Raw genomic sequence first — 27,195 nt, 5'->3', positions numbered from 1 at the left:
ACCCCAGCACTCCTTATTGCAACAAAACTCCATCCAGTAGTAGCTAGAGAATACTAGTCACTCTTACATAACCCAGCACCCTGTAATCAACACATTTCATAACCCCCAAAGCCATCAATCATTCCACCCCAGTCACAGGAATACTCTTCTGCTCCTCCAACGTATCACGCAAAGAGAGAGCCCGTCGCAGGCTGCCCTAGCTTGCTGTACCCTGGGACTGTGCCCCTTTCACAATCTGAACTGCACATTCAGTAAACAATATATAAAGTCAACAGGAGAAATCCAGTGGCACTTTGCGATTATAGCACAAACCAAGTGGCAAAGGAAGGGTGTGTGGGCAGGGTGAGTCAGGTGGGAAGGAAGGGCGTGAGTGAGGATTATATCGCAGTGAGGAGCTGATGGGATCCATTCATTTCCAGACGTTCTAAGGCTTAAGGTGTTATTAAAGTAGAGTTTTTGTCACGAAAGTGCAGTAGGTGGGAGCATACTCTTTCACCCAGAACTCTTTAACAATGTTGTTTGGCGGTGAAATATGTTTCTCTCCCCACCACCACCCTGCTGTAGATGGGAAAGCAGCTGGCATAAGTAGGTTTCCTTTCCCTCTCCCTTCAGTGAGCACAGGGACAGCTCTTCCTTGGGCTTGAACCAAAGCCCACTGAAGCCACTGACTTTGGATGAGGCAGATAGGTGGACTCCTGGCTGGGACATCTCCCTTTCTTCCAGCTTCAGGTGCTATTCAGTGCTCACCCTGAAAGGAAGTGAGGAATCCCAGGGCCATCCCACCCAGGCACCATCTCCTCTTGCTCCCACTTCCAATTCCCCTGCCTGAGGAGCACTCACTTTATCAACCAGAGAGGATCGGGGCCCCAGGGAGAACAGCACTCGCCCAAACTGGGGAAAGGGAGGGGAGGTATAGCTCTGCTTATAGACTCATAGGCCAGAAGGGACCATCATGATCATCAATTCTGACCTCCTGCACATTGCAGGACTCAGAACCTCACCCACCCACTCCTGTAATGGACTCCTAACCTCTGGCTGAGTTACTGGAGTCCTCAAATCATGGTTAAAGACTTCAAGTTACAGAGAAACCACCATTTACACTAGTTTAAACCTGCAAGTGACCTGTGCCACACGCTGCAGAGGAAGGTGAAAAACCCCAGGGTCTCTGTCAATCTGACCCAGGGGAAAATTCCTTCCTGACCCCAAATATGGTGATCAGTTAGACCCTGGGCATGTGGCCAAGACCCACCAGACAGACACCTGGGAGAGAATTCTCTGTAGAACTCAGAGCTCTCCTCATCTAGTGTCCCATCACCAGCCATTGAAGATATTTGCTGCTAGCAGTCGCAGCTCGGCTACAGAGGAGGTCTCATGCTTCTAGGGAAGGGGCTCTGTACTGTCCCTGGCTTTAACCCCTGCTTGTTCCAAGCAGCCCCTAGAACTACGGGAGCCCTTGGGAAGAGCGCTGTGGTTTCTACATGCTGTCAGCTCCGCGTCAGGTCAAATGGTTTGCAATGAGCACCCCTGCATCCTCTCTTACGTTTCCTTTTGCGTAACATGTCACCGCCAGCACTCGGCTATCAGAGCCCTTACACAAAAACAAATAAGAAAACTCAAGCTGGTCTTGACTCCAGGGCAGGGCACCCTTGGGAAATGGGAGTAGGGAGAGGAGCATGAATGGCTCAGCATGAGGCCTGCGTGTGCTTCGATGGCCAGCAGACTGCCTCCCCGGGACAGCCCCCTGAGGAGCACGTGGCCTGTGGTGTCAACAGGCGCCTGGCTGCCTTGGAGTGGATGGCATTGCTGTACTGGCCAGCTAAACCTGGTGGAGCCTTTGCCCCAGCTGCACTGCCCCATGTCCTCTCCACACCAGAGGTCCCTAACCTGTCTCCTTCCTGTATTCCTCTTCCCACCCTCACATCCAGTCATGTCCCTGCTGGGTCCAGCTGTCAAATCCAAGAGGAGCCCCTTAGAAAGCAAAGGCTATCAATAAGCAGAGCAAAAAGAGCTCACACAGCTGCTGCTGGTCATCATGGCAACAGCACTATCGGCCAGAGGAGTCCTACTCTGCCCCTGAACACCTGGGCCCTGTCACTCCCTGCTTCTCACAACACCATTGGGCTCCAGGGTGCGCCCCATGCCTGCCTCTTGCTGGCTTTGAGTGTTACTGGTTGGCCTCCAGTGGGTTAAATGGATGCGGTTAGCATATAGCACTGCCCTATGGGAAGCCCAGGAGCACACCTCCACCCCTTACTTCTAGGCTGAGGGCATACTGAATTGCTACCTGGGAGCTCAACGTCTCAACCCTGAATGCCAGAGGCGAGGAGCACTTCAGCCTGCAAGCTGACGGAGCCCACTATGGAGCCCTTACCACTGCCACAGCCCACTTTGAAGATTCGTGGCGCTTGGTCTTAGCTGCAGCAGTAGCTTTGCAGTTCGTTCACGCCCATTAACCAGGACGTGACCACATCTACCGTTGCTGGCTCTCAGGAAGGGTTCAGTCACTCTGACCCTGCCTTTGGCCTCTTGTACACTCAGACAGGGAGGCCGGCAGGCTCTTAATTGTATCAATTACACCTCCCTCCGCTTGTGAATGTCAAGCCAATTAACCACACCTCTTTCCCCTCCGGAGCACCAGGGTAGGAGGCTGCCATTTGGGAAATGTCAGCAAGGCACCGCATGTGTAATTGGACACTGCGTCTCCACTCAAGCTGAGCGCTTCAGCCTATTCCTGCGGGAGAGCGGAGCATGCCATGCCCAGTATGGAGTCAGTCCCTATTTGGGCCACTTTCTCAGCCCTCCCCCCCCACCTTTTCCTTTGTTCCAACCCTTGGGCCCCAGGGTGCTGCTCCTCAGCCTCCGGCAGCCACACTGGTGCAGGTGCCACTCTGCCTTTTGACCTTCCTTGCCTCACTGCAAGGGAACAGCTGTACCAGCCAGCTGGTGGCTAGACTCTAGGGTGACCCTGGGATGTAGCCAGACACATGCTTGCCCTTTGTGGCAGCAGACCCTCCTACCAGGGAGCCTGGTGAGGCACAAAGGTAGCAGTTCCACCAGCTGAGCGAATGGGGCGCATTCTCCAACCCCCTCTGGCAGAGCCAGGCACAGGTGGAAGTTTGTGTTCAGGACCTGCACCCAGGAGCCACGCCTCACACCTTCATTACAAGCTGCTAGTTATCATCCCTCTCCAGGACAGACATTACAGCAGAGCTGGCTGGGCAGGTTCCTGCCACACCCTGCAACTGGACTTGTTCATGCCACAAAATATACAAGAACTCGCCTGTAGTTATGATTTGCCTTTGGATGATCCGTACCCGGTTGGCACCTACACCAGGTCAGAGGCCACAGCTTGAACCCCATCAGACTGAAATCCCTCTTGGCATGGTCTCAGGGCTTCATAGGCCTTTGGCTGGCAAAGCAGGGAAACCGCTTTCAAGGTGAACCAAAGAAATACCTGAGAGATAGCTCGGGGCAGTGACCATTATTAAAACCATGGTCAGTGGGCCACTTGATGTGCACCTGCTGCCAGCTTTCCTCCTGGTTTGCCTCTCAGAGGCACAGAACAGATGTGAGGGGAGATGAAACAAAGACCAGAGCAGACAGGGAGATGTATGTTTCAAAATGGACCACCACCCAAGGCAGTTAAAAATCCTTTTCTGTGTGGAAGAATGGCTGTCATGGCCACAGAGGTATTACGATTGCACACAGGAGAGGAGGTAGGCTGGGTGACTATGGGGGAAGGGAAACGGGCCATGTGATGACAACCTGCTAATATGTTATCTGTGGAAAAAGTTTGGGAGCCTTTTAAGTTTCTCTCCCTTATGGCAACATAAAGCCCACTACACTCTTGTTCAATAGGCAGTGCTTTATGTTGCTGTAAGGGAGAGACGGGCTCCATTCCCAGTGCTTGTTTCCAGTCCCGCCTCATTGGTGGGATGCGGAGTGCTGTGGAGATAGCACATGGTGATGGTGGTAGGAAGGAGCTGAGACTGCCTGGATGGGATGGTCCTGTTGACATGGCTGATAAAGAGGAGACTGAGGGGAGGAAACTGAGCTAGAGACACACCCAGAACAGCCCTGCATGCTGGGGAAGTTTGGATCTGGATCAGATCAAGATTAGCTCCTAATTGAACCAAAATCCTGGATCCAAACTCTCCTGACTGTGGGTAGAATCCAGATCCAAACACAGTAACTCAGGCCTTTCCTCTATCTTCGCTGCCTCTTAGGAAGCATAATAAATATAACTAAGCTAGAATTTCACGACCAAAAAAAGGAATAACTAGAGAACCTTTCCCTAGCCAAAAGGTGCCATGTGACCAATCACATGCCAAGAGTTTATGACTAGCAACCCTCCAACTGAAGAGGATTTACTCTTTTTTCCATAAATACAGTGCTCCACCTCTCCATTTCAGTTATGGCCCAGAGCTGTCCTGGGGTTGCAGCATGACCGTAGGGGCTTCTTGGGTCTTTAGTGGCCTCTACTGGCCATGAGTATGTATTGTGTGGGTGCCTGAAAGTTGCTTTCTAGGTTATGGTACAACCTTCTTGCTAAGGTGTCTCTATTCTGAAAATGCTAGAAGTCTAACTCTTCCTCAAGGACTTTAAGTCTTGCACGCAAGATTCTCACCCCTATTTATGCTGGCCCTGGAAGCAAGTGATTGCTTGGAGACCTATCACTCCATTTGTGTCAGATGCAGAATTACCACACTGTCTTAGGACAGAACTATACTGAAAGACCCTATGTGCAGGATAAACCCATTGTGTTGTGTGTGTGGAATCAAGACTGCCACCATATGTAATGATAGGAGGTGATCCTCAATACATAGGCAGGGGCTGCAGCAGAAATCTAAGCCAGTTGCCTCTGTACCTGAGCTAATCCTCCCAGCACAGCTACATACATTTAGACACTGAAAGAAGGGCTTAACAAGCCACCTCTTGTATGAAGCAACAGATTTCCTTCTTTGCTGTTGGGAAATGGGAGAAACAACAGGATCCGGTGGTTAGTCAGTTACTGATGGGCTGCCAGCATGTCTCGACCCAACATTGCAGGCTGCATAATGTGCCTCTGCACTAATGAGATTTATGTTTCATGGGAAAGATCAACTCTCTTGGAAAGCCACTCCTTGCAGTTACATTTGTGTGTGTGACCTCAATCAACAGGGCTGAAGGCCCATTTTGAGGGAGGAAACGTGTCCAATGGCTCAGCTACCAGGGAATGCAAATGGAAGTCCCAGCATAGCCATGAGCAAAGCAGAACAGATCACAAGGCAATGGAGAATCCCACATAGTCACGAAACTCATCCCTCCGCTCTCTTCAAAGCGCCACAAGAGCCATTGGTACCAACGTTATCTTTTATTTGAAGTTTTATTGCAACTAAAAGCTTTGTAATGTTTTATTAAAATGTCATCATGATGTTCCCCAGAGCAGCTGCGATACAAGACAAGCAGCCTTTCCTGCCATCAATCTGATTAAAACCGGAGGTGCCCTCCCATTTAGGTGCCTAGTTGGAGGCTTCTTCCATGCACAGGAGAGGCCAGCACTACAGGGCCTTCTTCATTAAGATCTTGCTGGAACTCAGGAGCATCCTCATCCGCAGCAGCTGGCCCTGGTTTCCCCGGGATGGTTTTGGCCACCGGCAAGAGGGTGAGGAAGCGAGATTACTTGATGCGGTAGAGGACTTTGCGCTGCATGCGGTGTTGGATCTCACCACGCCGCATCATGAGCTGCAGCACCTTGTAGATGGCGTGCTCGGGGTATTTCTGGAAGAAAGCGGAGCAGGAGAATGACAATCCCATATGAGCCTTTCACAGTACAGCCATGAGCTGTGGGTGCTGCAGCCCACCCAGGAAAGTTCACCGTAGCCCAGTGAGAAACAAACACTGAAGTCATTCCAGACTGACAGACGTTTACATAGAGAAGGGGCTTGTAATACAGGATGAACTCTTCTCTGCGTCATCGATTGGCATTCTGACTGTTCCAATATCAGTGGAAACAGTGGAAGGAGCTGGAACGGCAGTTGGGCTGCACAGGATGGAGAACCCCTACAGCATTCCCTAGGCCAGGGGTCGGCAGCCTTTCAGAAGCGGGGTGCCGAGTCTTCATTTATTCACTTTAATTTAAGGTTTCCCGTGCCAATAATACATTTTAACGTTTTTAGAAGCTCTCTCTCTCTAAGTCTAGTTATAGAATATATAAACTATTGTCGTATGTAAAGTAAACAGGGTTTTCAAAAAGTTTAAGAAGCTTCATTTAAAATTAAATTAAAATGCTGATCTTACACCGCCGGCCCTCTCAGCCAGTTGCCGGCCTGGGGTTCCGTTCACCTAGGCCAGCAGCAGGCTGAGCCAGGCCTGTGGCCAGGACCCCGGCTGGCAAGGGGCCAGCAGTCAGAACCCCAGACCGGCAGCGGGCTGAGCGGGGCCAGTGGCCGGGACTCCAGACCAGCAGCAGGCTGAGTGGCTCATCCCGCTGCCATTCAGCCCACTGCCGGGCTGGGGTTCCATCTGTCAGCTCCTGCCAGCCAGGGTCCCAGCTGCCGGCCCCGCTCAGCCTGCTGCCGGTCTGGGATCCCGGCCCTGCCCATATAAAGTGGGTACCTACCTTCTCCCTGGTTCTAGCCCATTCTCTTCCTCTCTCTCTGCACTGAGCTGAGGGTGGGAGTGCACTGAGCTCAGGGCTGGGGGTGAAGGAGCAGGCTGGGGGTTGGGGTGCAGAGTCTGGCTAGGAGCTAGAATGAGGGAGGGGGCTCAGGGTTGGGGCAGGAGGTTTGGGTGTGGAGCGCTTACCTGGGGAGCTCCCATTTGGTGCGAGGGTGCAGGTAGAGTGTGTGTGCGCGCGTGTGTGTGCGCGCGCGCGCAGGAGCTCCCGTTTGGTGCTCAGGGTGGGGGTGGAAATATGGGGGGTGCAGGAGTCAGGGCAGAGGGCTGGGGGGGTGCTCCCAGCTCCCTGCCCAGAGCGGCTCACGGCAGGGGGCTTGAGGGGATATGCCCTGATCCCACCCCCCCTTCCCCAAGGCCCCGTCCCCACCTCTTCTCCACCTCCTCCCCGGAGCGACAAGCGCGCTGCGGCTCTGCTTCTCCCCCTCCCTTGCAAGGGCCATCCGACTCAGTGGCAGGGAGGGAGCAGAGGAGGGGCAGGAACCCAGCACGCTGGGGGAAGAGGCAGGAGAGGGGGGAGCTTGCCTGCCCTGCAGCAGCAGCCAGCAGGACCAAGTTTCTTTACCCTGCCCCCATGGGGGACGGGGGGAAAAGAGCAGGCTGGGGCGGGCAGGATTTTTAATGGCACACTGCTGCCGGCTGGGGTCCCGGCCTGGGTTCGACAGCGGGCCGAGCAGGACCGGCGGTTGGGACCCAGCAGGCAGCAGCGTGCCATTAAAAATCTGCTCACGTGCCGTCTTTGGCACGCGTGCCATAGGTTGCCGACCCCTGCCGTAGACAGTCACCCACCTCCCTGGTTTCACACCACTCCCTGGTTTCACACCACTCCCTGGCACCCAGCTGACTGGGAAGGTACACAAGCAGCAGCAGGAGCCTGGCCACATTTCAGGAAAGAGTCCTCATGGCCATAGCTGTCTTGTAGGGTCTTGGTATCACAGCCCTTCAGACTGTCCCCACCAGGGACGGGCTACACCCATTAGGCTCACCTGTTTGGTGAAGTCCTGGACGATGCTGTGCTCTGACACTTGGGAGCCAATGGCAAAGCGGCGCTTCAGCTGTTTTTCAATGCGGGACAGCATCTCCTGGTCCTCCTGCGTCGTGAAGCCCTCCACTCCTAGGGAGGAGACGACGCTGGATTAGAGACCCCTGCTCCTCCGAAGGCCTCGCTCATGCCGCACGAGCTGCCCCCTCCCCACAAAAGCAAGAGAGACTGGACAACCCTTGGCAAGCCAAAAAGGTGACCGAATAGCAAAACATCCAGACTGAATCCTCCTCATCTCAACTTCTGACAACCACACCACGCTGCAAATCCCCTGGGTAAGCCTCTGTCTCCGAAAGGAACAGTATGGTCGAAGGGCTACTTCCCATCGCTCCCCATGGAAATATGGGGGAGCTGGGCATCCAGCCCTCACACCCCCATAGCTCCTGGGCTTGCTGGTCTGAACCAGGAAACACCCAGACTCAGCACCTCCTCTGGGGTTTGGGAGAGTTCATGCTCCCCCCCCGCCCCCATTTAGATGGGAGCATTAGGCACTACACTAACCCTCTGCCTGGACTACAGTGACAGGACGACACCTGCCACAGAATGAATGAGGGGCACCTGCAGCCCTGTGCATTGGCCTGCCCAGGGGAGTCACCACCACAGCCACCCAGAAGCACCAGGTTAGGTTGCCTTGTGGTGCGCCCCCGCCCTCCCCCCCAAGAGAGGTGGGGTTTATTCTCCACCCACTGATCAGAAGGGAGTGGGCTCAAAAAAGATGATTTACACTGCAAGAGGTTTCCGGGGGGGGAAGAGGGGAAACACAGATCGCTCAGGGCCTCACCTGACAAGCTGCCCGACATGGCTGCATCAAGAGTGGACACCTGGAAAAGCCGCAAGGCCTCTTCAACGTCTCCCTCGGTGGCAAAAGGCTGAAGCTTCATCTTGCAGAGGGACTCTGCAATCCGCACAATGGCCTCCAGCTGCCTGGGAACCACAGGGAAGCCCTTTCTAACAAAGTCACCATGGGCCTCCACTCCCCCAGAACCCTTTCCCGCCTCGGTTAGGAAATTCCTCCGTTCCACACACCGCCTGCTGCATACATCCCAAAGCACTGAGTAAAACAGTCGTTTAGCAGCTGGGGAAGGGTCAACACATCCCAGACACCCCCACCTGTGCAAAGCAGAACACTCCCATCCTATCTAACGGGAGTGGGGCGCTTGGACACAGACTGGAATTAAGGTGTAAATTTTTAAGTGAGAGCAATTTGCCCATGGGACGATTTACCAAGCGCTGTGGTGGATTCTCCATACTGGCAATTTTTAAATCAAGACTGGCTGTTTGTCTAAAAGATCTGCTCTAGGAATTATTTTGGGGGAAGTTCTCTGGCCTGCATTATACAGGAGGGCAGACTAGAGCAACACAATGGTCCCTTCTAGCCTCGGGATCTAGGAATCCCACGTCTTGCCCCAATGACTCCCACTCCCACCCAAGGGAAACACCCAACCCAAGGCAGGGCTCTCCCCATCCACTAGATAGTGGTGCACAGTTCCCACTAAGCAGACACTCTGCTAGCTCAGGCCACCGTTCTCCATTAAAAATGGGGGAGAAGGGAAATGGGTGGGAAGGGGAAATTCTGGCCAGAAGGAGCAGTCTTCTCCTTTTCCACTCCCACCACAAGTGAGACCCAGGTGCAGCCTGGAGACGCTCTGGTATCTGTAGGTCATTAGTCCGCCCTAGCCACCTTCCCTTAAGTGGTGCTGCCTCCAGTGAAGCTCTCAACAATGGAAGTCGCAGGTCTGTGCGATGCTACCCCACGTGAGTGAGAGCCTGCACCGGAGCCTCGTGGTCCCCACGCCAGCAGAAGGCAGCGACGGTAAGGACAGTTGGGGGGGCAGAGGGAGAGATGGAGAAGAGGGGAGCAGCCATCTTTAGGAGTGAAGCACTTACAGAAGAGCCTTAGAGCATGTACTTCGCTCTGGTGGCTTTAACAGGGTCCAGCTCAGTGCAGGCCTGGGCTCACCCGGAGCCTATTCCATTTTCAGGGGGCTTGTGCAGCGTTGGCCATATTCCCTTTGTAGGATTACTCCAAGCATCTAGGGTTCCCACCCCCTTTGTGTCCCTCCCTGCACCCGGCCAGGCGCGTGCTCTCACCGGACGGTGATGGGGATACTGGACCGGCGGTCACTCTCCCGCTCATGCTGGCGGGCCCCGCTGCGCATCAGGACATAGCGGTTCTTCAGCTTCTCTGCAGCCTCTGCCGAAAGGCGTGGGCCGCACTTCCTGTGAGAAGGGAACGGGAAGCGCCATGAACCAGACGGTACTTGGGAAAAGACATAGTGGCACCCCCCTACCTATGCAGTGCAGTGGTGGAGCCTCTTCCCCTGCCACCACAATCCAGGCCAGATTTTGTGAAAATCCAGGCCCTGGTGAGAATTTACCCAGCTGGCATCTCAAACAGAACCTCAGAGGTGACCATGCCCCTCCTTAGAGCCAGGGGTGGAAATAACCCAAGATGCTGGGGGCTGACTGTAGAGAAGAAGGAGTGCTGATGGCCCCCACTAAGGAATTAAAGGTCTGACACTGGGCCCATCTAAGTGAAGCCACTTCAAAGAGGCGACCGGCCCAGCAGCAGGTCCAGAATTGCTGAGCGTAACTATAAGTCCCAGCAGGAGTTTGAGAGTGGCAGAGAACACATCAGCATGGCACCAAGCAGGACGTGCCCAGCAAGCTTTGCAGCCTGCCCATGGTTCTGCTGCCCAGCCCAGTCGTCATGTCACCCGAGAGTCGCTGCAGACTTACGTTCGACAGTAGGAGATCAGCTTCTTCAGCTTGTTCAGCTCAATCTCACCCTCCACTGCCTGGGTCTGCGTCAGGGCACTCACATGTAACGACATCACGTGTTTGGCCAGAGTCTGGAAACAGTGCAGAGAAGAGGTGGATAGCAGAATTCCTTCCACCCTTCAAATGCTACAGACAGAAATTCTGCCCATTGCTGGTACCAGGGCAAAAGAGAACAAGCCAACTCCACGCTTCTAATCTGGGGCAAGTCAGGAGAACAGATGGGCCTTGCGCTTTGTTCTAAAGTTCTGACCCAACAGTGCTTAAGTGCACAGAGTTTGGGACCACAGGAGACAACTTTAATTCTGTCTTCCAGTCCCTGCCAAATTTACTTTCCTTTCCCTAGGCCCAAAGTGGTTGAGCTGTACTCAGACCTGCTAAAGAAGGGCAACAGGTAGCAGGTCCATTGCAAGGTACTTCAAATCAAATAACCCACTTGGCACCGGACACACTTGGGAGGTGAGCTGGGCAGACACTTTCCTCCACTGTCCCCTTCCACAAATCCTCTGCCCCAACATTGCTCCCAGCTAATCCTCCTGCATGTGTCTTATCCACCCCAGGCAAGTCGCAACACCAAGCCCACCGCCTGCCCTCACCACGTCTCGCTCCTCATTGTGCTCATCTTTAACTATGAAGATCATGTCAAATCGGGACAGGATTGTCGGCATGAAGTCTATGTTCTCCTCGCCTTTGGTTTCATCCCAGCGCCCGAAGACAGAGTTGGCAGCAGCCAGGACTGAGCAGCGGGAGTTCAGAGTGGTTGTGATACCAGCCTGCATGAGAAATAGAAGGGGGAGTGGAGGTCAAGCCCCACATCAACACAATAACCATGTTGTTGGCTCCTAATGCAATGTACATTGTCAGGATCACACGGACGCATCCCGGGATGGCAGGGGGTAGGGAAAGCTATTTAACCATTTCTTCTATCTCTGGTTCTCAGAGCACTGAGGAAACCTCACACATACCAGCATTTAAATAAGGGCCCATAAGCGGAATCCAGTTGGCCAAGGAAGGGTCCCTGCTGGGGGAGGTGGAGGCTGGCAGGATAACCATAGGGATTTGGACAGCACAGCCACATGAGCCTCATTTGAGGAAGACCTCCCTAAAAGTCCCCCATCGGTGGAAGCCACATGTAATACATAATGCCAACAGCATGAGAGGTGCTGTATAGACAGGCGAAGAGGCCACGGGGCACACCCCGGATGTGCTCGAGAGAGTTGTCCCATCACAAGTTTAATGATGGCAATGGAGAGGAACAGGTGCCTCGTGGAGATGCAGTGCAGGGAAGTAGTTTGATCTGGCGATAGGAGAAGTCACAAGTTTAGAGCAGCAGGAGAAAGAGGGAGGAGTCAGGAGTTACACCGAGGCATGAGTCTGAGTGGCAAGGGGCATGGCAGAGTTGCCAGCAGAAAGGGTGGCTGGGAGGGAAGACAGGGAGTTTGGTTCCACTCATGCTGAACCGGAGAATGATTTCCTTTAGGCTCTCTCGGACAGGGACATTGCCCCAGAGCAGAGCCTGCTGCTCCCAGACCAGAGCAGTCGGTAGCTCCAAACCCCATACAATCTGTCAAAGCAGTGATTCGCAGGGAACCCAGGGCAACCCTTGAGGCTCAGCCACCTTCTGGCAAAGGCCCCTGGGTCCATGAGAGCTGGTTACTCTGCTCCGCAAGAAGCCCTGAGCTGGATTCAGGGGCCTATCCCTACAGCTACCCCTCCTCTTCTCTCCCCACATTCCCCCAGTCTCAGCAGCAGCTCTGCAGTTTCACAGAGGGCTAGATACAGGCTGAGGCCAGTGCCGTTTGCTGGCACCTCACCTTGGCAATGGAGATGGTCTGCTGTTCCATAGCCTCGTGGATGGCCACTCGGTCGTCCTCCCGCATCTTGTTAATGGGTGGAGAGAGAAAAATAAAATTTATACCTGAATATCCCTTTCTGAGGCCTGGGCTCGCAGGACAGCCTCATGTAGCCAGCACGGTTTCCTCCTCCAGCACACTCACGTTTCACGTATTTTTAATGCACACAAACTGAGATTTCTCTTGCAATTGCCTCCTGATGCCAGCTCCTTTTCCTGCCCTCCCACATAAGGCACAGGTCTCCATCCACCGCAAACAACCCCTGCCCTTCCACACTGCAGCACAAAACATCACCCTCCAGGGGAACTCCCTGCCCTTCCTGTAGCAGCACATACATTTCCCTGCAGGCGAGGGAAGGCGGCAGTTCCCCCCCCATGGCTCCTCCCTTCCCACCACCCTTAGAGAACATTGCACGGCCTGTCCCTCTGCGTGCTATGTTTGTACCTTGTCAAATTCATCAATGCAGACCACGCCCCCATCCGCCAGGACCATGGCTCCTCCCTCCATGAAGAAGCTCCGTGTAGAGGGGTCTCGGATCACAGAGGCTGTCAAGCCGGCTGCACTACTGCCTTTCCCCGAGGTGTACACCTGAGGGAAGGACAGGAAGAGGACAACAGGTCAGGCACCAGGAGAACCCCGAGTCTGCCTCACTCGGCCCCGGAATGAAATAAACCCAGCGCAGGGCTGTGACCTCAGCCACAGAATAGCTACAGGCCAGCCCAGCAGCTGCGAGATGAGATTGAGCCCTGGAAAGTACCTCCTCAGCATGCACACACTAAGATCCAGCCTTGACAGCCTTCAAGGTACAGAGTAAGGGGACTTTATTTAGCCAGGGTTTGGGCTAAGTAGTTACAAAGCATTAGAGGGCTCCTAGACAGATGATGCAGCTATTAGATACAGAGAGTAACTTATTTGATCACTTCAGTGGGCTGCAGAGTTATGTTTGTTTCACTCGAGAGGAAGAAGGGTGCCTGGATGCAAGTGTCGATGAAGACAGCAGAAAAACGTGGATGGAAATAAAATTCCACACTCAGTCTCAGTTTGGACCTCTGTGTCTGACAGGTGCAGTCAATCAGAATTATTTCACTTTATCTTCCAACTTCCCCATTAGTTCAGTTTGTTATATGCAGCTCAGCCAGCTTGGACAGGCTGGGGAAAATATGCCCAGTTAAATATTCCAATAAATCATGGCTAGGTTGAGAAAGTGACCCTGTGAGAAGTGCTCTCTGGTTCCGACCCATTATTTGCCCACTCCTTATGCCTACTTTTCTGTTGTTGACTGTGATCAACAGGCCCACGAGCTCATCAGCCCTGCAGAGCACACTCTGGCTTCTGTTCTGCCCCATGAACCATCAATGGAATCATCTACTGGCTCCAATTCTCAAGGATACATGAAGCAAAAAGAAACTGACTCGCCCTGATACAAAGTCTCTGCCTGATGGTAAAGTAGTAACCCAGGTTACGTAGGACACTTACCCCAATGGGTGAACACTTCTCTACAAATTTCAGGAGCTGGGACTTGGCTGTGCCAGGGTCTCCCAGCATCAGCAGGTTAATGTCCCCTCTGCGGGTTAACCCATCCGGAAGCCTGCAGAGAAAGGCAGGAGGGGGGAGGTGAGGGCTGTTCTGGTTAGACAATGCACAAGCAAAAACATCACTGACATGCAACTTTCTGCTTCTAGGAAACAGAAAAAGGATCCCAGAAGGATTGATCCCAGAAGACGACGACTTGTGTTGCATCTCTGCCCCTGCTCCCTTCCCACTGTGCCCAGTTGGATTCATTTCCCTGACCTCTTGCGGGAGCCTCCGAACAGCAGGCAGGAGATGGCTTTCTTGATGTCAGTGCTGCCGTAGATAGAGGGCGCAATGCTCTTGGCGATAGTCTCATAGACATTGGGCATGGAAGTGAGATGGCGAAATTCCTCCTCTTCCTGTGGAGTCACAGAGCTAGCAAAACTGCGGCCTAGAAAGGGTGGAGGGAAGTAAACTGTGAATGAATCTGTCAGCAGAGATGAACCTAGATCAAGCCTGGCTGGCCACCAGAGTTTTCTCCAGAATCCACCTGCAGGTCTGGGAATTACTTTAGTAACACTGTTACGAGTTCACACGGAAAGGAGAGCGGAGTTAACCATACACAGCAGGGACTGGAGTTTGCTACTGAAACCTGAGAGTGCAGCCCTGAGTAGAAGCATTTGTTTTGTTCCGCAATAAAGAAGTAACACTTAAAGTTGGTTCAGCTGATGTCAACCAAGCAACAGTCAAAGAGGAGAGTGACGTGGATCACTGCTGGATGTGGGGAGAAGGATCAAGAGGCCTGACTTATGCTAGGGGGAGGAAAATGAGGATCTGGAGGAGGAAGCTATGCCTGATGCTTTGGGGGTGGGTGGAGAATCAGGAGCAGAACAAAAACCGAGCGTGCTTTTGAAACATGAGCTGGATTTTTAAAGCCGATGAGGTTTCCTGTTTAATTTTACCGAGCACAAGCAGTGCAGAGCTGTGTAAGAAAGCAGTAGTGCATATACACAGGGAACCTGGGACTAATGCTATATCCCCTCTGGACCGGTCTGAGACCGTTGCTACGTGAGTGGTATTGATGGACGTGTGCTGCTACAGAAAGGCAGTTCTCACCCATGGCATCACTAGCTGGAGGTCACGGGTAACAGCTGTTCAGAATGGAGGATTTTCTAACTCCATGTTATAACCTGAGCCAGAGAGGAAACCAAAGTAAGGTCTTACCTGAGCCATCGGTGTCCACCTGGATCCCCACCACACGGATATAAGAGCTTCGGATCCCCACTCCCACATTGTCCCGGCCTTTGCTCTTGGTCTGGCCAGATTTCTTGATGGAATAGATGCCCATGATGGTAACTCTGTTTCCAGGGACAACTTTGTCACACAGATACCTGAGAGGAGGAAGGGGAGAGGAGTGTTAGTTCTGTATAAGAAAGGGATGGGATGGAAGGCTACTGAAGATGGGAAAACCCCCTTCATCTCTTCCTCTCCTTCCCATCCAAACTTAGACAAGAGGTTTAGATTCCTGGCACTGGAGAACCAGGGAAGCTGCTGCTCAAGATAAAGGAACCACACACCAAAAGTCACCATCTTCACCTCAAGCCCAACAAAAAAAAGAAAAACCTCTTCTGCTCCAGTTTACCTCTTCTTTCATGATGGTACCTGAGCAACTTTGCACACAGGATCCAAGGATCTCAAAGCACTTTGCAAACTATTAAGCCTCATGGAATTGTTGCGAGTTAGTTGATCCATATTTACATACCTAAGATTCCAAAACCCTGTTTATATCCATTCACAACCAATCCTTCCCCCCAGCAAAAAGCTGGGGAGAAGACAGCACCCCCCACATACATCCAAACCCAGATAAACACCTCATCCAGCAAATGGCTGGATCTACCACTGACTCTCCTTGAAACAACCCTCAGGACAGGCAGCAAGGGAAACTGGTATTACCTGTCGCAGTATAGCTGCATGTGCCGGGGCATTTCCCCATGTGGTACAGCATCTGGAGACTCCTGGAGCTTCAGGGTCTGGAAGTCCACACACTTGCACTTGTCCGGCATGATGAAGTATGGATCCAGGGGGCACTTCGGGCGGCCAGCCTGTTCCCTAAGCAAAGGGGGAACGTTAAAGAAACGGATCATTAGAAAGCTAGTTAGTGGCATTAGGAGTCAGGAGAGATCATCAGGAAGCTCTATTTGCATCCAGTGATGCCATGGAGAATAGTGCCCTGTAAACACACAGGCTGAGTTTTGCCTTTATTTAGCATTGCCTAGTGACACACAAGCTTCCCCCCAGAAAAGTCTCCCCAGAGAAGCTCCCAAAGTGGGCAGATTTGGTAAGTGAAAAGCTACCTCATCTTAGACTGCGATGCTGAATTCTGACAAGACCATGACAAACTGGTGGAGGCTATTTGTACAAGAATAATGCTAGAGGCACCAACTGAGATCAGGGCTTCATTGGACTGGGTGCTGTTCAGACAGACAGCAAGAGCCAGTCCCTGCCCCCACAGAGCTAGACAGACAAAGGGAGGTAAAATGGAAAGCTCAGAAAAAAGAAAATAGATTAAGGGAAAAATGATGGATTGAAGTGGAAAGATTTGAGAGGTTTAAATATGCTTAGCTTGGTAAGTAACAACTAAGTGCGGACAAAAGCCTACGAGTTTATAACACAAAGGAAGAGAAGAGCCATTTACAGTTGTCTAAGGAGGTTTAGTTAAGGTTAGTGGGATAAACTATAAAAGGAAAACTGTAGGCTAAATAGCAGGGAAACATCCTGACACTGAGATTTGTTAGCATGGTCTATGGTCCCCCACGGGACGTGGAAGTCATTTTCAACCAAAGCTGACATTTCCAAAGGTACCTAGAGACATAGTTGCCAACTTTCATACGGTAAATAAGCACCCCGATTTTCACAATAATCCAAAAATCAAGTTAATCCCATTTCAAAACAAGGCCAAACCAAGCCTATCCCTAAGAACCCGAACACTATGTGACTAGATCCCCCTGGCCTGCAGTCTGGGACTGTGGTGGACTGGCTGTGCGCCCCTAACTCTATCCCTCTCTTGCCCCTGCTTGCCAGGAGCCAATCAAAAAAAGAAGCAACAAGCAACTCACAGGCCAATTAAGCCAAAAACAAGCCCAATTTCGGCATTTTTTTCGTGGGTTTGACATCTGCCTAGAGATTGGCACACATGGCTCCTGTTCATTTATAATGGAAATTGGGCATCCAAATCCCTTGGAACAGTGGCTTTGGGAATCCCATCCTAAGTGCATAGCGCCATTTCATGATCTGCTTATTCATGCTGAATGCTACGTTACACCAAAATAGCCCTACTGAAGTCAACGGGGATACTGTGGAGTAAGGTATTACTCAAGGCATGTCTACACGTACAGCGTGGCAGCGCATCTGGTAAAGGCGCTCTATGCCAACAGGAGAGAGTTCTCCCGTCGGCATAATAAAACCACCTCCGTGAGCAGCAGAAGTTACGTCAGTGGGAGAAGCTCTCCTGCCAATATAGTGCTGTCTACACCAGAGCTTATGTCAGTGTAACTTACGTTGCCCAGGGGGCGATTTATTCATATCCCTGAGCAACATAAGTTCTGCCGACAAACTGTAGTGTAGTCATAGCCTCAGTGTGAGAAAGTGTATCACAATCTGACTTACTGTAAGGAACAATGCACTCACTGGGGACAGGGGAGGGTAATTAATTAATTACATGGATCAGATGACCTAGCAGGGCATTTCATTTATCTTTACACACAAACACACACACGAATGGTATGTGTTGTCTGGTGACTGAGCAATTAGAAGTATCAGTAAAAAGCCAGTCTTTTTCGACTGGAAGCTCTTGGAGACAAGGACCATCTATTTTTAAAGCTCAGGCCAGGTGAGCAGCCCATTGGTATTCAGGAGGTACTTAAGGACTTTTGTGATTCTGCGAAGGCAGTGAGAGGACTTTTGGGGAAGGCGAGTTGCTGAGGGAGGGAAGCGTATGTGTGACTGCTCCCTTTAATTTAAGCTCGGGGGTGGGCAGAGACCGCACTTCAGTATGGTTGTGCTACTTTGGTAGCTAACATTTGGCCTTAACCACCCTAACCCCCAACACATGCAGACCTGGCAAAGCCTTCAACTCACAGCTCAACTGACTTAGTCACCACCGACTTAGGGATGACCATCCCCGAGATCCCAGCACAGAGCACTAGGTGAGACCTACTCATGCAGCATCCACAGCCAGGGGGACTCCCAGGAAGACAGAGTAGGAATTTGGTCTCCCCCACGCTACCCAGGATTCCTGAAAGGACTCCCATTGCTTACGTATTACACTTCCTGGGCAGGGCGTAACCCTCCAGGCCGGGGCGCACGGTAATGTTGCTGATGGTGTTACGGCAGGTGCGGCACTGGATGGCGATCTTGGTGGCTTTAGCTCTCACAGCAGTTGCAGCAATTATGATCCCGGGGATCTTCACCAGATGGGACATCTGGTCAGACTGAGGAAGGAGAGGTTGGGGGTGGTAAGAAAACATCTCACACAGGAAGAAGGGAAACCCCAACATGGTAGAGAGGGCAGGTGGAAGAGAAGGGAGGGGAGAAATGCAGCAGCCTTCAAGCACAAAGCAGCCAGGATCATGGGTATGATGCTTCGTGGGAAACATGGGGAAAGCTGCCCATATAGGCAATCGAGGAGGAGTGTATGGAATGACCATGACCATCCTCACAACACACACCTCCCCCACAGAATATTTTAGGTCAGTAGTTTGGATCCATACAATAGCCTACCAGGTCGGTTATTCTCCTTGGTTCCATTTGCAAATGAAATAGTGGATTTTAGTATGTGCTATGAGTGTCATCTTAACAGTGCTCTGCTGAACCCCTCCTCGCTCTCCCTCCCCACAAGGGCCTGCGCCCTTTCCAAGCCCTTCTCCTGTAATGCATTAGGGCTCAAAGCTGCGGTGTGCATCTCAGGGAAGCAGCCATTCCCCACATGCAGACAAAGCAGATGGCACTGCACAGCCACAGGGAAGGGGCTGTGTTGTTTTTAACAAGAAACTTCATTATTCGATAGCTATGTCTCTTCCTGCAGCATTTTGCATTGTATTGATCAGAGAGAAGTTTGTGGTGAAGAAAGCAGTGTTCCCCAGAAAGACCCTCAGAGATGCAGAAATAATTCTCACCACCTAATGAACAGACAGATCAGAATACCCATCCACTGACACTTTGCCACCAAAACAGTAACCAGAGCTATAAAGACCTGGTATACACACATTTGGTATCAATTTAAGTACTTCAACTCGGGGGAAGGGGATATTTTACTGAAGTAGTTACGTTGGTACACCTCTAGCATGGACATGGATATACCTGCATAAAGGTGCCTTGTACCAGTATAGCTTATTCTCCTAAATTTATGGGATTAGCTATAGCAATATAAGCACCTTTATACCGGCATTAATGTAGCCACACTAAGGGGATGCACTGCTTTAACTATACCGGCTCAAATCAATGTTCAAGTGTTACAACAATTGTGTGTAAAGCAGCCCTAAGACTAACGAGTCCCATCAAGCACAGTAAGTCAAATACGCGTTGTCTCGTACAGTGTCATCCTGATAAACAGATCAGAGATGGGTCAAAACCCAAACCATTTATCCAACCCAGTCCCCCCAACTAAGCCTTGAGCAAGTCATCTGGTTCTAGCAGCTCTCGCCACAGTCAAATCCACCAGTGGACAATTCCTGTCCCCACTGCTCCATACTATGAGTGGATTCAGCTCACCTTCAGACTACGGATATTGGCTGCATTGGCATCTGACCTCAGCATGACCTGGATGTCTTGAAGTGTCTCCTCCCCTGCTGGGCGAGGACGGGTGACCTCATCTGCTACTTCCTTTGCTGCTTCCTCCAGCTGGGGAGGCAACAACACAGCTCAAGTTGCCATTCACACCAAGAAGAATCCTTGGGGCTATTGTGGTTACCTGACTGCCCATGATTAGCTGGCAGTATGCCAGTTCTAAGACTACTCTTACAGTAGTCCTCCATGTCCTCCTTTCCATGGTATCCCCCATACTTACCAGTTGCAGGTGCTCTGCAGGCTGCTTGTACAGGTAGTCTGCCAGGTCCTCATCAAAGCTGGCCAGGTCCTCCATCTCCACCTCGATCCAGTACTGGCCCAGGTTATAATGCCGTTTGAGCTCATCCCTGCAAGAGAACAAGAGTAAGACTTGAAGAGCAGAAAACATCATGCAAATCTTAGCAAATGCATGTAGTCAGCAAGCCTAGGGGCAAGGAACAACCACAGAAGGGACCCAGTGACCACCCTATACATTGTTCAGAATGACCTGGCTAAGTTGGAAGCAGAATGGACAGGTTTTGTAGGTTCTTTGGAAAGGAACGTGATCCGGGAAAGTGACAAGAGATCCATAAGGGATACAGTGGAAATGGAGACTGCTGGGCAGATTTTTCCCAGGGCATTCAAATCCCCTTTCTAAAATTGTGTTCAAATGGAACCAGACCTGGCCCAGTTCTGGCCCCAATGGTACACATAATGTTTAATGCCAATGTGCTATCGGAGTTACATAGGCTGTTCACATGCTTCAAGTGCCAATGATAAGGTCCATCACACCCAAATTATGTCATAACAGTTGTTGATGTTCACCTTAAAAATCAGGATGAAGGGAAATAAAAGATGGATAGTTGGTTATTTCTCAGTCTCTTGGGTGATCTGTGCCCATTGTTTATTTCCCTGCATCCTGCAGATAATTCAGCACCTGTTCTTTACACAAAGGAATCACAGACCTTGCAGTTTAAAAATACATGAAGCTCATGCTCAAATAAATTGGTTAGTCTCTAAGGTGCCACAAGTACTCCTTTTCTTTTTGCGAATACAGACTAACACGGCTGTTACTCTGAAACCTGACATGAAGTAGAAATACATTTAATTCACAGAGGGATCCTCACAGACCTCAAAACACATAGGATAAAAACCCATTACTGATTTACAATCAAGAGAAACCCCAAACTAAACCCCAGATTTAAACACCCTGAAACATGAAACTGGGAACTTGAAATTCAGATCTAGAGCCAAACTTTGCAGCGCAGCCCATGGAGGGCAGCATAATCCAGGGAATGGGGCACTGGATAGGGAGTGTAGAGAACCAGGTTTCATTCCCTGCTCTGTCACTGGCCTGCTGTGTGATCCCAGGAAAATCACTACACATCTTGGTTCCTGAGTTTTCCCACCTGCACAAACAGCCATGATGACACTGACCATCCAGCAAAAAGCTGTTTGGGAGCTACAGGTGAAAGCAGTATGTAAACGCTAACGATTATTTAGATTGGACACACACTAGAAGGAAAAAGAACAGGAGGACTTGTGGCACCTTAGAGACTAACCAATTTATTTGAGCATAAACTTTCGTGAGCTACAGCTCACTTCACCGAAGGCACGTAGTGAGCTGTAGCTCACGAAAGCTTGTGCTCAAATAAATTGGTTAGTCTCTAAGCTGCCACAAGTCCTCCTGTTCTTTTTGCAAATACAGACTAACCCGGCTGCTACTCTGAAACTAGAAGGAAAGTGACCAGCTGTCCCTCCAAAGGGAGGAGAGAAGGTGGACAGCTAAAGGCAGAGCTGGCTGGAGGAATTCCCTCTCTGCCTCAGCAGCAGCACCTGTATTTGAAGGTGAAGCCAGACCGGTCCGTGCCCACCCGGTACTGCCTCAGGAACTCCTTGAACCGCCTCTGCAGCTGGGATTTCCGGACCTGGCCCTCATCTGCCACCGGGTCGCCCCCAAAGCTGTCGCTGTAGTAAATGCCGGGATCATCAAAACCGGACATGGCGAAGACTGCGCCGCCGCCCTGAGCAAGCCGCGGAGAAGGGGATAAATTAGCCCAGCTCCCTCCCCAGAGAGCGCTCCGGTCTGACACCCCCCCGCAATAACCCCCATCTACCCCCCACTCCCCATCCGACTGCCGGGCGGGCGGGGGGAATCCCGCATCCGACCCCCCCCACGGCCTAGCCCGCGGGGGCCTCCCCCATCCGACCCTCACCGCCCCCCACGATCTCCTGATTCGCCCCCCCAGTCTCCCGCCAGGGCCGCCCCGCCAGGGCCGCCGCGCCGCGCCGCTCCCCCGCATCGGCCCCCAGCCCGGCTCAGTCACCTCGTATCGCCCCAGCAGCGGACACGCGCCGACCAGCCGGTTTTCGCGGCAAAACTAGGGGGCGGAGGGGAGCGGGATGAAGACACGTTCTACCCGGGTAGGAGACGCGCGCCCCTATTGGCCAGTCTGGAGCTTGACGCCGGTGATTGGCCCGGCGCCGTTCCGCCTCGTCCAGCCCGAACCGGAAGCGAGCGGGGAGTCGCCATGGAGACGGAAGAGGATTGGAGGAGGCGCTGAAGCCCCGCCCCCTTCCCGCCCTCCCGTGTGGTCAGGCGCCGTTTGGCGCGAAAACCCGACTGGAGGGAAGTGGAGGGGAGGGGGTAAGATGGCGGCCGGGCAGAGCCGCTCTGGGCCGGGCGCGGGGCAGCGAGGTGGGTGCTCATACCCCTGCACGTGGCTCTGTCTTTGCGACGCGACGCGACGCGGGTGGGCGGGCGGAGCTATCAGCCCTCTCGGGTCGGGGCCGCTGGGCAGCCGCCCATCGCTCCAGGGGGGCCTGGGCCTGAGGGAATCAAAGGGCAGCCACAGGGCGCAGCCAGCGCAGATCAGGCCTGTAAACAGCTGCAGTGACCGGGGCCCAGTCCCCTGGTCCCTACTGTGCCGATATGGCGCGTCCTGCTGGGCCCCAGGGCCTTAGTAACACAGAGTTGCCCCTCGGTAAATTGCCTCTGGTCCATACTACACCAATACAGCCCATCCTGCTGGGATCCAGTGCCACAGTAATACAATCTGGCCCCTAGATAACTATCCCCTAGTCTACACTGCTCCAATATGGGTCATTCTGCTGGGCCCCAGTGCTGCAATAATGTAAATTGGCCGCTCAATAACTGTTCCCTGGTCTATAGTGCACTGATATGGCCTGTTGTGCTGGGCCCCAGTGCCATAGTCACACAAGCTGGCCCCTCAATAAGTATCCCCTGGTCCATACCACACCGATACTGCCAAATGCTGTAGTAACACTAAGTGGCCTCTCAGTCCCTATTTTCTGGTTCATACTGCTCTGATGTGGCCTGTCCGCTCCTGCCAGCTGCCAGAAGTATAGTGATCCAGCCTAGCAGTGGTGCTGGAACTAGAGGTGCTGCTGCAACCCCTGGCTTGAAGTAGTAATACCATACACCAAATACTTGGTTCCATCATCAGCACCCCCACTATAAAAATTGTTCCAGCACCCCAGCAGGCTGGCTCCTTGATAACCATCCCCTGGTCTATACTGCACCAAGAGAAACCATCCTGCCCGGCACCAGTGCTACTGTAACATAGTGCTAGCTTTTAAAGTAATTTTTCTTTTTTTGCATTCAGTTTAAAAAATAAAAGTGTGTTCTGGCCCCAGAGCAGTGTCGCCTTTTTCTGCTGAGCTCTGCTAAGACCCCTGGCAGCAGATCACCTTAAGGGTCTCCAGGGAGCAGAAGATACTTCCAAGAAGGCTGCTGTTGAAAAGCATCTGGTTATATTACAAATTTACAAGCTCTCATGCAGAGAGCAGTACTAGGGTTGCCAGCCCTCAGGATTGTTCTGAAGTCTCCAGGAATTAAAGATTAATCTTTAATTAAAGAACATATCATGTGATGAAACCTCCCAGAATATGCCCAACCAAAATTAGCAACCCTAAATAGTACATTGTGCATGAGTTCTTGTACCATGAATAATATATGGATGGGAGATGACCCTCTACAGTAAGTTTTCCTGTGTTTTCTTATTTTCATACACATGCACCCTATTTGCTTGGTTGTTAGGCTCTTGCTGTACTTCTTAGTCTGTGTCTGTATTGACTGTTCTAGTACTCCTTCCAGATCAGCTGGCTTTGTTGTGACTCTATGATAAATGTAGGTCTGGTGTCTGTGCTGTAATCTCTTCTGTCAATTTACAGTCATCTCTAAGGCCATTGGTCTGGGGCCTTTCACCAGAATTTAATTCACTTTTAAAAAGTTAGAAAAGAAAGTAGAACTCTAATAATATCCTCCAACACATACACTCTGCATAAGTAATTAATTAATAGGTATTTCTATGGAACTCTTCCCCATAATATTTCAGCACCTATGTATTTCAAATTAGAATATATTTTAAAAGTGCCTATCCAGAGCTCTAGCTCTTTGCCAAAAATTAGAATACAGTCATATAAAACAGACCACCTCCACATCTTACTGCCAAGACAAAAAAAATTCCAGCTGCAATAAATCAAATCCAACCAATAGCCTCTTCTCCCCAAACATCAGTCCTCATTATCGTGACTCTCTCCCCCCAGAACTTTGGCTATATAGATCGACCTCATAGTGTGCCCTACAGGTCAACACCCAAGTTATACTCATAGTTTATTTTCTCTAATATCTCTCACGACTTTCGCCAACTTGATTATATTAGACAAGTTAAGAGTTGCATAAAGTAGCACGGTCTAATGCAGTGGTCTCCAAAGTGGGCTGCGCAAGACCATCCCTGGGGGTGTGCGGCAGGAGGAGCGCCGCCGGCACGCCACCGGCAGCTCTTCTACTTTTGGTTCTGCGGCGGCAGGAGGCGAGTGCCTGCGGCAGCTCTTCTACATAGCAGCTCCTCCCTTCTTTTTTCTTCGGCGGCACGCCTGCATCAATTTTTTTTTTCCTGGGGGTACGCGATCAAAAAAGTTTGGAGACCACTGGTCTAATGGATTAAATATTAGACTGGAAACCAGGAACTCCTGACTTCAAAGTGGCTAGGGCTGCCAGATGTTCATTTTTTTATCGGAATACCCAGCGGAAAAGGGACCCTGGCGCTTTGGTCAGCACTGCTGACAGGGCAGGTAAAAGTCTGGTTGGCGTGAGGCTGAAGGTTCCCTACCCAGCTCCATGCAGGTCCTGGGAAGTGGCTGGCATGTCCCTTCGGCTCCTAGGCCTAGTGGCGGCACTCCACACACTGCCCCTGCCCCGAGCACAAGCTCCACAGCTCCCATTGGCTGGGAACCACAGCCAATGGGAGCTGTGGGAGCAGCGCCTGTGGGCAGGGGCAGTGCTCAGAGCTGCCTGGCCATGCCTCTGCCTAGGAGCTGGAGAGACATGCCAGCCGCTTCCCAGGAGCCACCTGAGGTAAGTGCTGCCTGGAGCCCCCCACTGCGAACCCTCTCCTGCACTCCAAACTCCTTTGTCTCAGCCCCAAGCCCCCTCCTGGACCCCAAATGCCTCATCTCTGGCACCATCCCAGAGCATGCACCTCCAGCCAGAGCCCTCACCCCCTCCCTCGCCCCTGCCCCAGCGGAAAGCCCCCTCCCACACCCTGAACCCCTCATTTTGGCTCCACCCTGGAGCCCGCACCCCCCGCTGGAGCCCATACTCCAACCTCCTGCTCCAGCCCAGTGAAAATGAACAACTGAGGATGGGGCAGAGTGAGCAACGGAGGGAGGAGGAATGGAGTGAGCAGGGGCAGGGCAGGGCAAGGGTGTTTGGTTTTGTGCGATTAGAAAGTTAGCAACCCTAAAAGTGGCTCTGATATTGACTCATTATGGAACCTTAATCAAGTCACGTATCCCCACTATGGACCTAATCCAAACCCCATTAAATCAGTGGCAATCTTTCCATTTACTTCACTGGATTTTGGATCAGGCCTTATTAGGGTTGCCAGTTTTTGTTGGACATATTCCTGGAGGTTTCATCACATGACATAATCTTTAATTAAAGATTATTCTTTAATGCCTGGAGACTCCAGGGCAACCCTGGAGGGTTGGCAACCTTGCCGCCTTAGGTCTATAAAAGGGGTAATACAGACCTACTTAGCAAGGTTATTGTGAGGATTAATTAGTCACAGTTTGTATAGCACTTATTCAATGTAAGGTGTTAAGTTACATAATTAAAACTATTTGATTCAGCTCTGGCTTAGGACAACAATCTTTTAAAAGTCTTTTATCCCATCACTTGTGTAAGTGACAATGAGTCATGTACACAACTAAATTATGATTGACATCGAGATAGACATTTTTCGTTAAAAATTCACTGCAAAATGGTTTCCAAATGAATTTGCCCATCACTGAAGTGAAGACATTGCTTGGGTGGAAGGAGGCAATTTTTTAATAGCACAGGACTGAATGTGTGGAGTAAATGGAATTGCAGAGGGATTTTAGAGGGGCAGAATGTAAATTGCTCATCTGATCTTCATGGATAAAGTTTAGGCCTTTAAAAGGTCAAAATCAACACCTTAAATGATTTGGGTTCAAGCTTACCGGAAGGATTACCTCTCTTGGTGCAATACCACAGTGGCTGTGATCTTTTGAGACACAAGCCCTCCCCTGACACTAATAGAAGGGGCTTATAGCACGGCCTTCTCCGTGTCTATCTGAACTCAGATTTGGTGACTTTATGGGCAAAATCAAAGACTTACCTGTTTCCCCATGCTTGTCCTTGGACAGAAGGATGAGTTGGAAATGGGAAAGATGTTGGGGTAGAGTATGTTGTTTGAGATTTGTGCACATTTGTGTGCATGTTCTGTTTAACATTTTTGAATTAATGGTGCAATTATAATTATTTTATACTTACAGAAACCTGATCAGTGGAACATGAAACAAGTGTGAATGAATAAATATTGGAATTTGGTCAGCTATCAAAAGATTAACATTCCTACTTTTCAAACCTTAAAAATGAGCCAATTTCAAATAATTGGTGTTTTCCCAGGCTTGGTAAATGTATCCAGTAGGGTTTTGAGAGGTGGGGTAGATTGAAACTTTAGTTTGAAGCTGGTCCCTCTTTCTCAGGAGGCCCTCCACAATTTTTATTCCCCACAAGACCTGCCTTCTAACTGCTATTTGACCAGGATCTGGCAATTAGCAGACAGGTCACCTAGGGGTACACTACCACATGATCAGAGAGGGAACCAGAGCTGGCAACAGCAGATAGACAGTAGGACTGTCAGGTAGGAAGAAGGAGGGGACCTGCAGTGGAAAAGGGATGACCAAAGGTTGTCAACACCTCTGTTTTATGTCCCACCTGAAAGACAGCATCTTCTGCAAGTGCTTGTTTATAATAAGATCACAATGTGAAGTGATATAGCCTGCAACTGTAATAGCTGCTAGCCAGGTTTCAGTCAGTGAAAGGGGAAGGGGAAAAGAGAATCCTTTGCATAATTGTTGCTGTAGCGATACTGGTTATGGTGCTGTCTTTATCACCTCACTGCATGTGTCAGATCTGGTGACTAATAGCTGGTGTTGCCTTGGTTGTTAGCTATGCTGTGTTGTGCAATTAGATGCTTG

The 27,195-nt window shown here is 51.2% G+C and overlaps 1 protein-coding gene across 2 annotated transcripts; it reads right to left on the bottom strand.

Moving 5' to 3' along the window:
• Positions 1-5,338: 5,338 nt before the first annotated feature.
• On the bottom strand, positions 5,339-22,076 carry MCM5 (minichromosome maintenance complex component 5). 2 transcript variants are annotated; one of them, XM_073330168.1, is made up of 17 exons: positions 21,993-22,076; positions 21,502-21,689; positions 19,907-20,033; positions 19,612-19,740; positions 18,160-18,332; positions 15,796-15,951; positions 15,067-15,233; positions 14,122-14,293; positions 13,807-13,918; positions 12,775-12,918; positions 12,292-12,357; positions 11,074-11,250; positions 10,439-10,551; positions 9,791-9,919; positions 8,481-8,623; positions 7,644-7,771; positions 5,339-5,760 (listed from the first exon to the last, which is right to left on the bottom strand). In XM_073330168.1, the coding sequence occupies exons 2-17, from the start codon at positions 21,666-21,668 to the stop codon at positions 5,659-5,661; spliced, it is 2,205 nt and encodes a 734-aa protein (XP_073186269.1). In that variant the 5' UTR covers positions 21,669-21,689; positions 21,993-22,076; the 3' UTR covers positions 5,339-5,658. The 2 variants fall into 2 exon arrangements, with proteins under 2 accessions (XP_073186269.1, XP_073186279.1); XM_073330178.1 differs by lacking the exon at positions 12,292-12,357.
• Between the last annotated feature and the right edge of the window lie 5,119 nt (positions 22,077-27,195).

Source organism: Lepidochelys kempii, chromosome 1 (genome assembly GCF_965140265.1).
Source record: "Lepidochelys kempii isolate rLepKem1 chromosome 1, rLepKem1.hap2, whole genome shotgun sequence".
NCBI classification, from domain to species: domain Eukaryota; kingdom Metazoa; phylum Chordata; order Testudines; family Cheloniidae; genus Lepidochelys; species Lepidochelys kempii.
The sequence above is the reverse complement of the archived record's forward strand: the minus strand, read 5'-3'. Positions and strand labels throughout refer to the sequence as shown.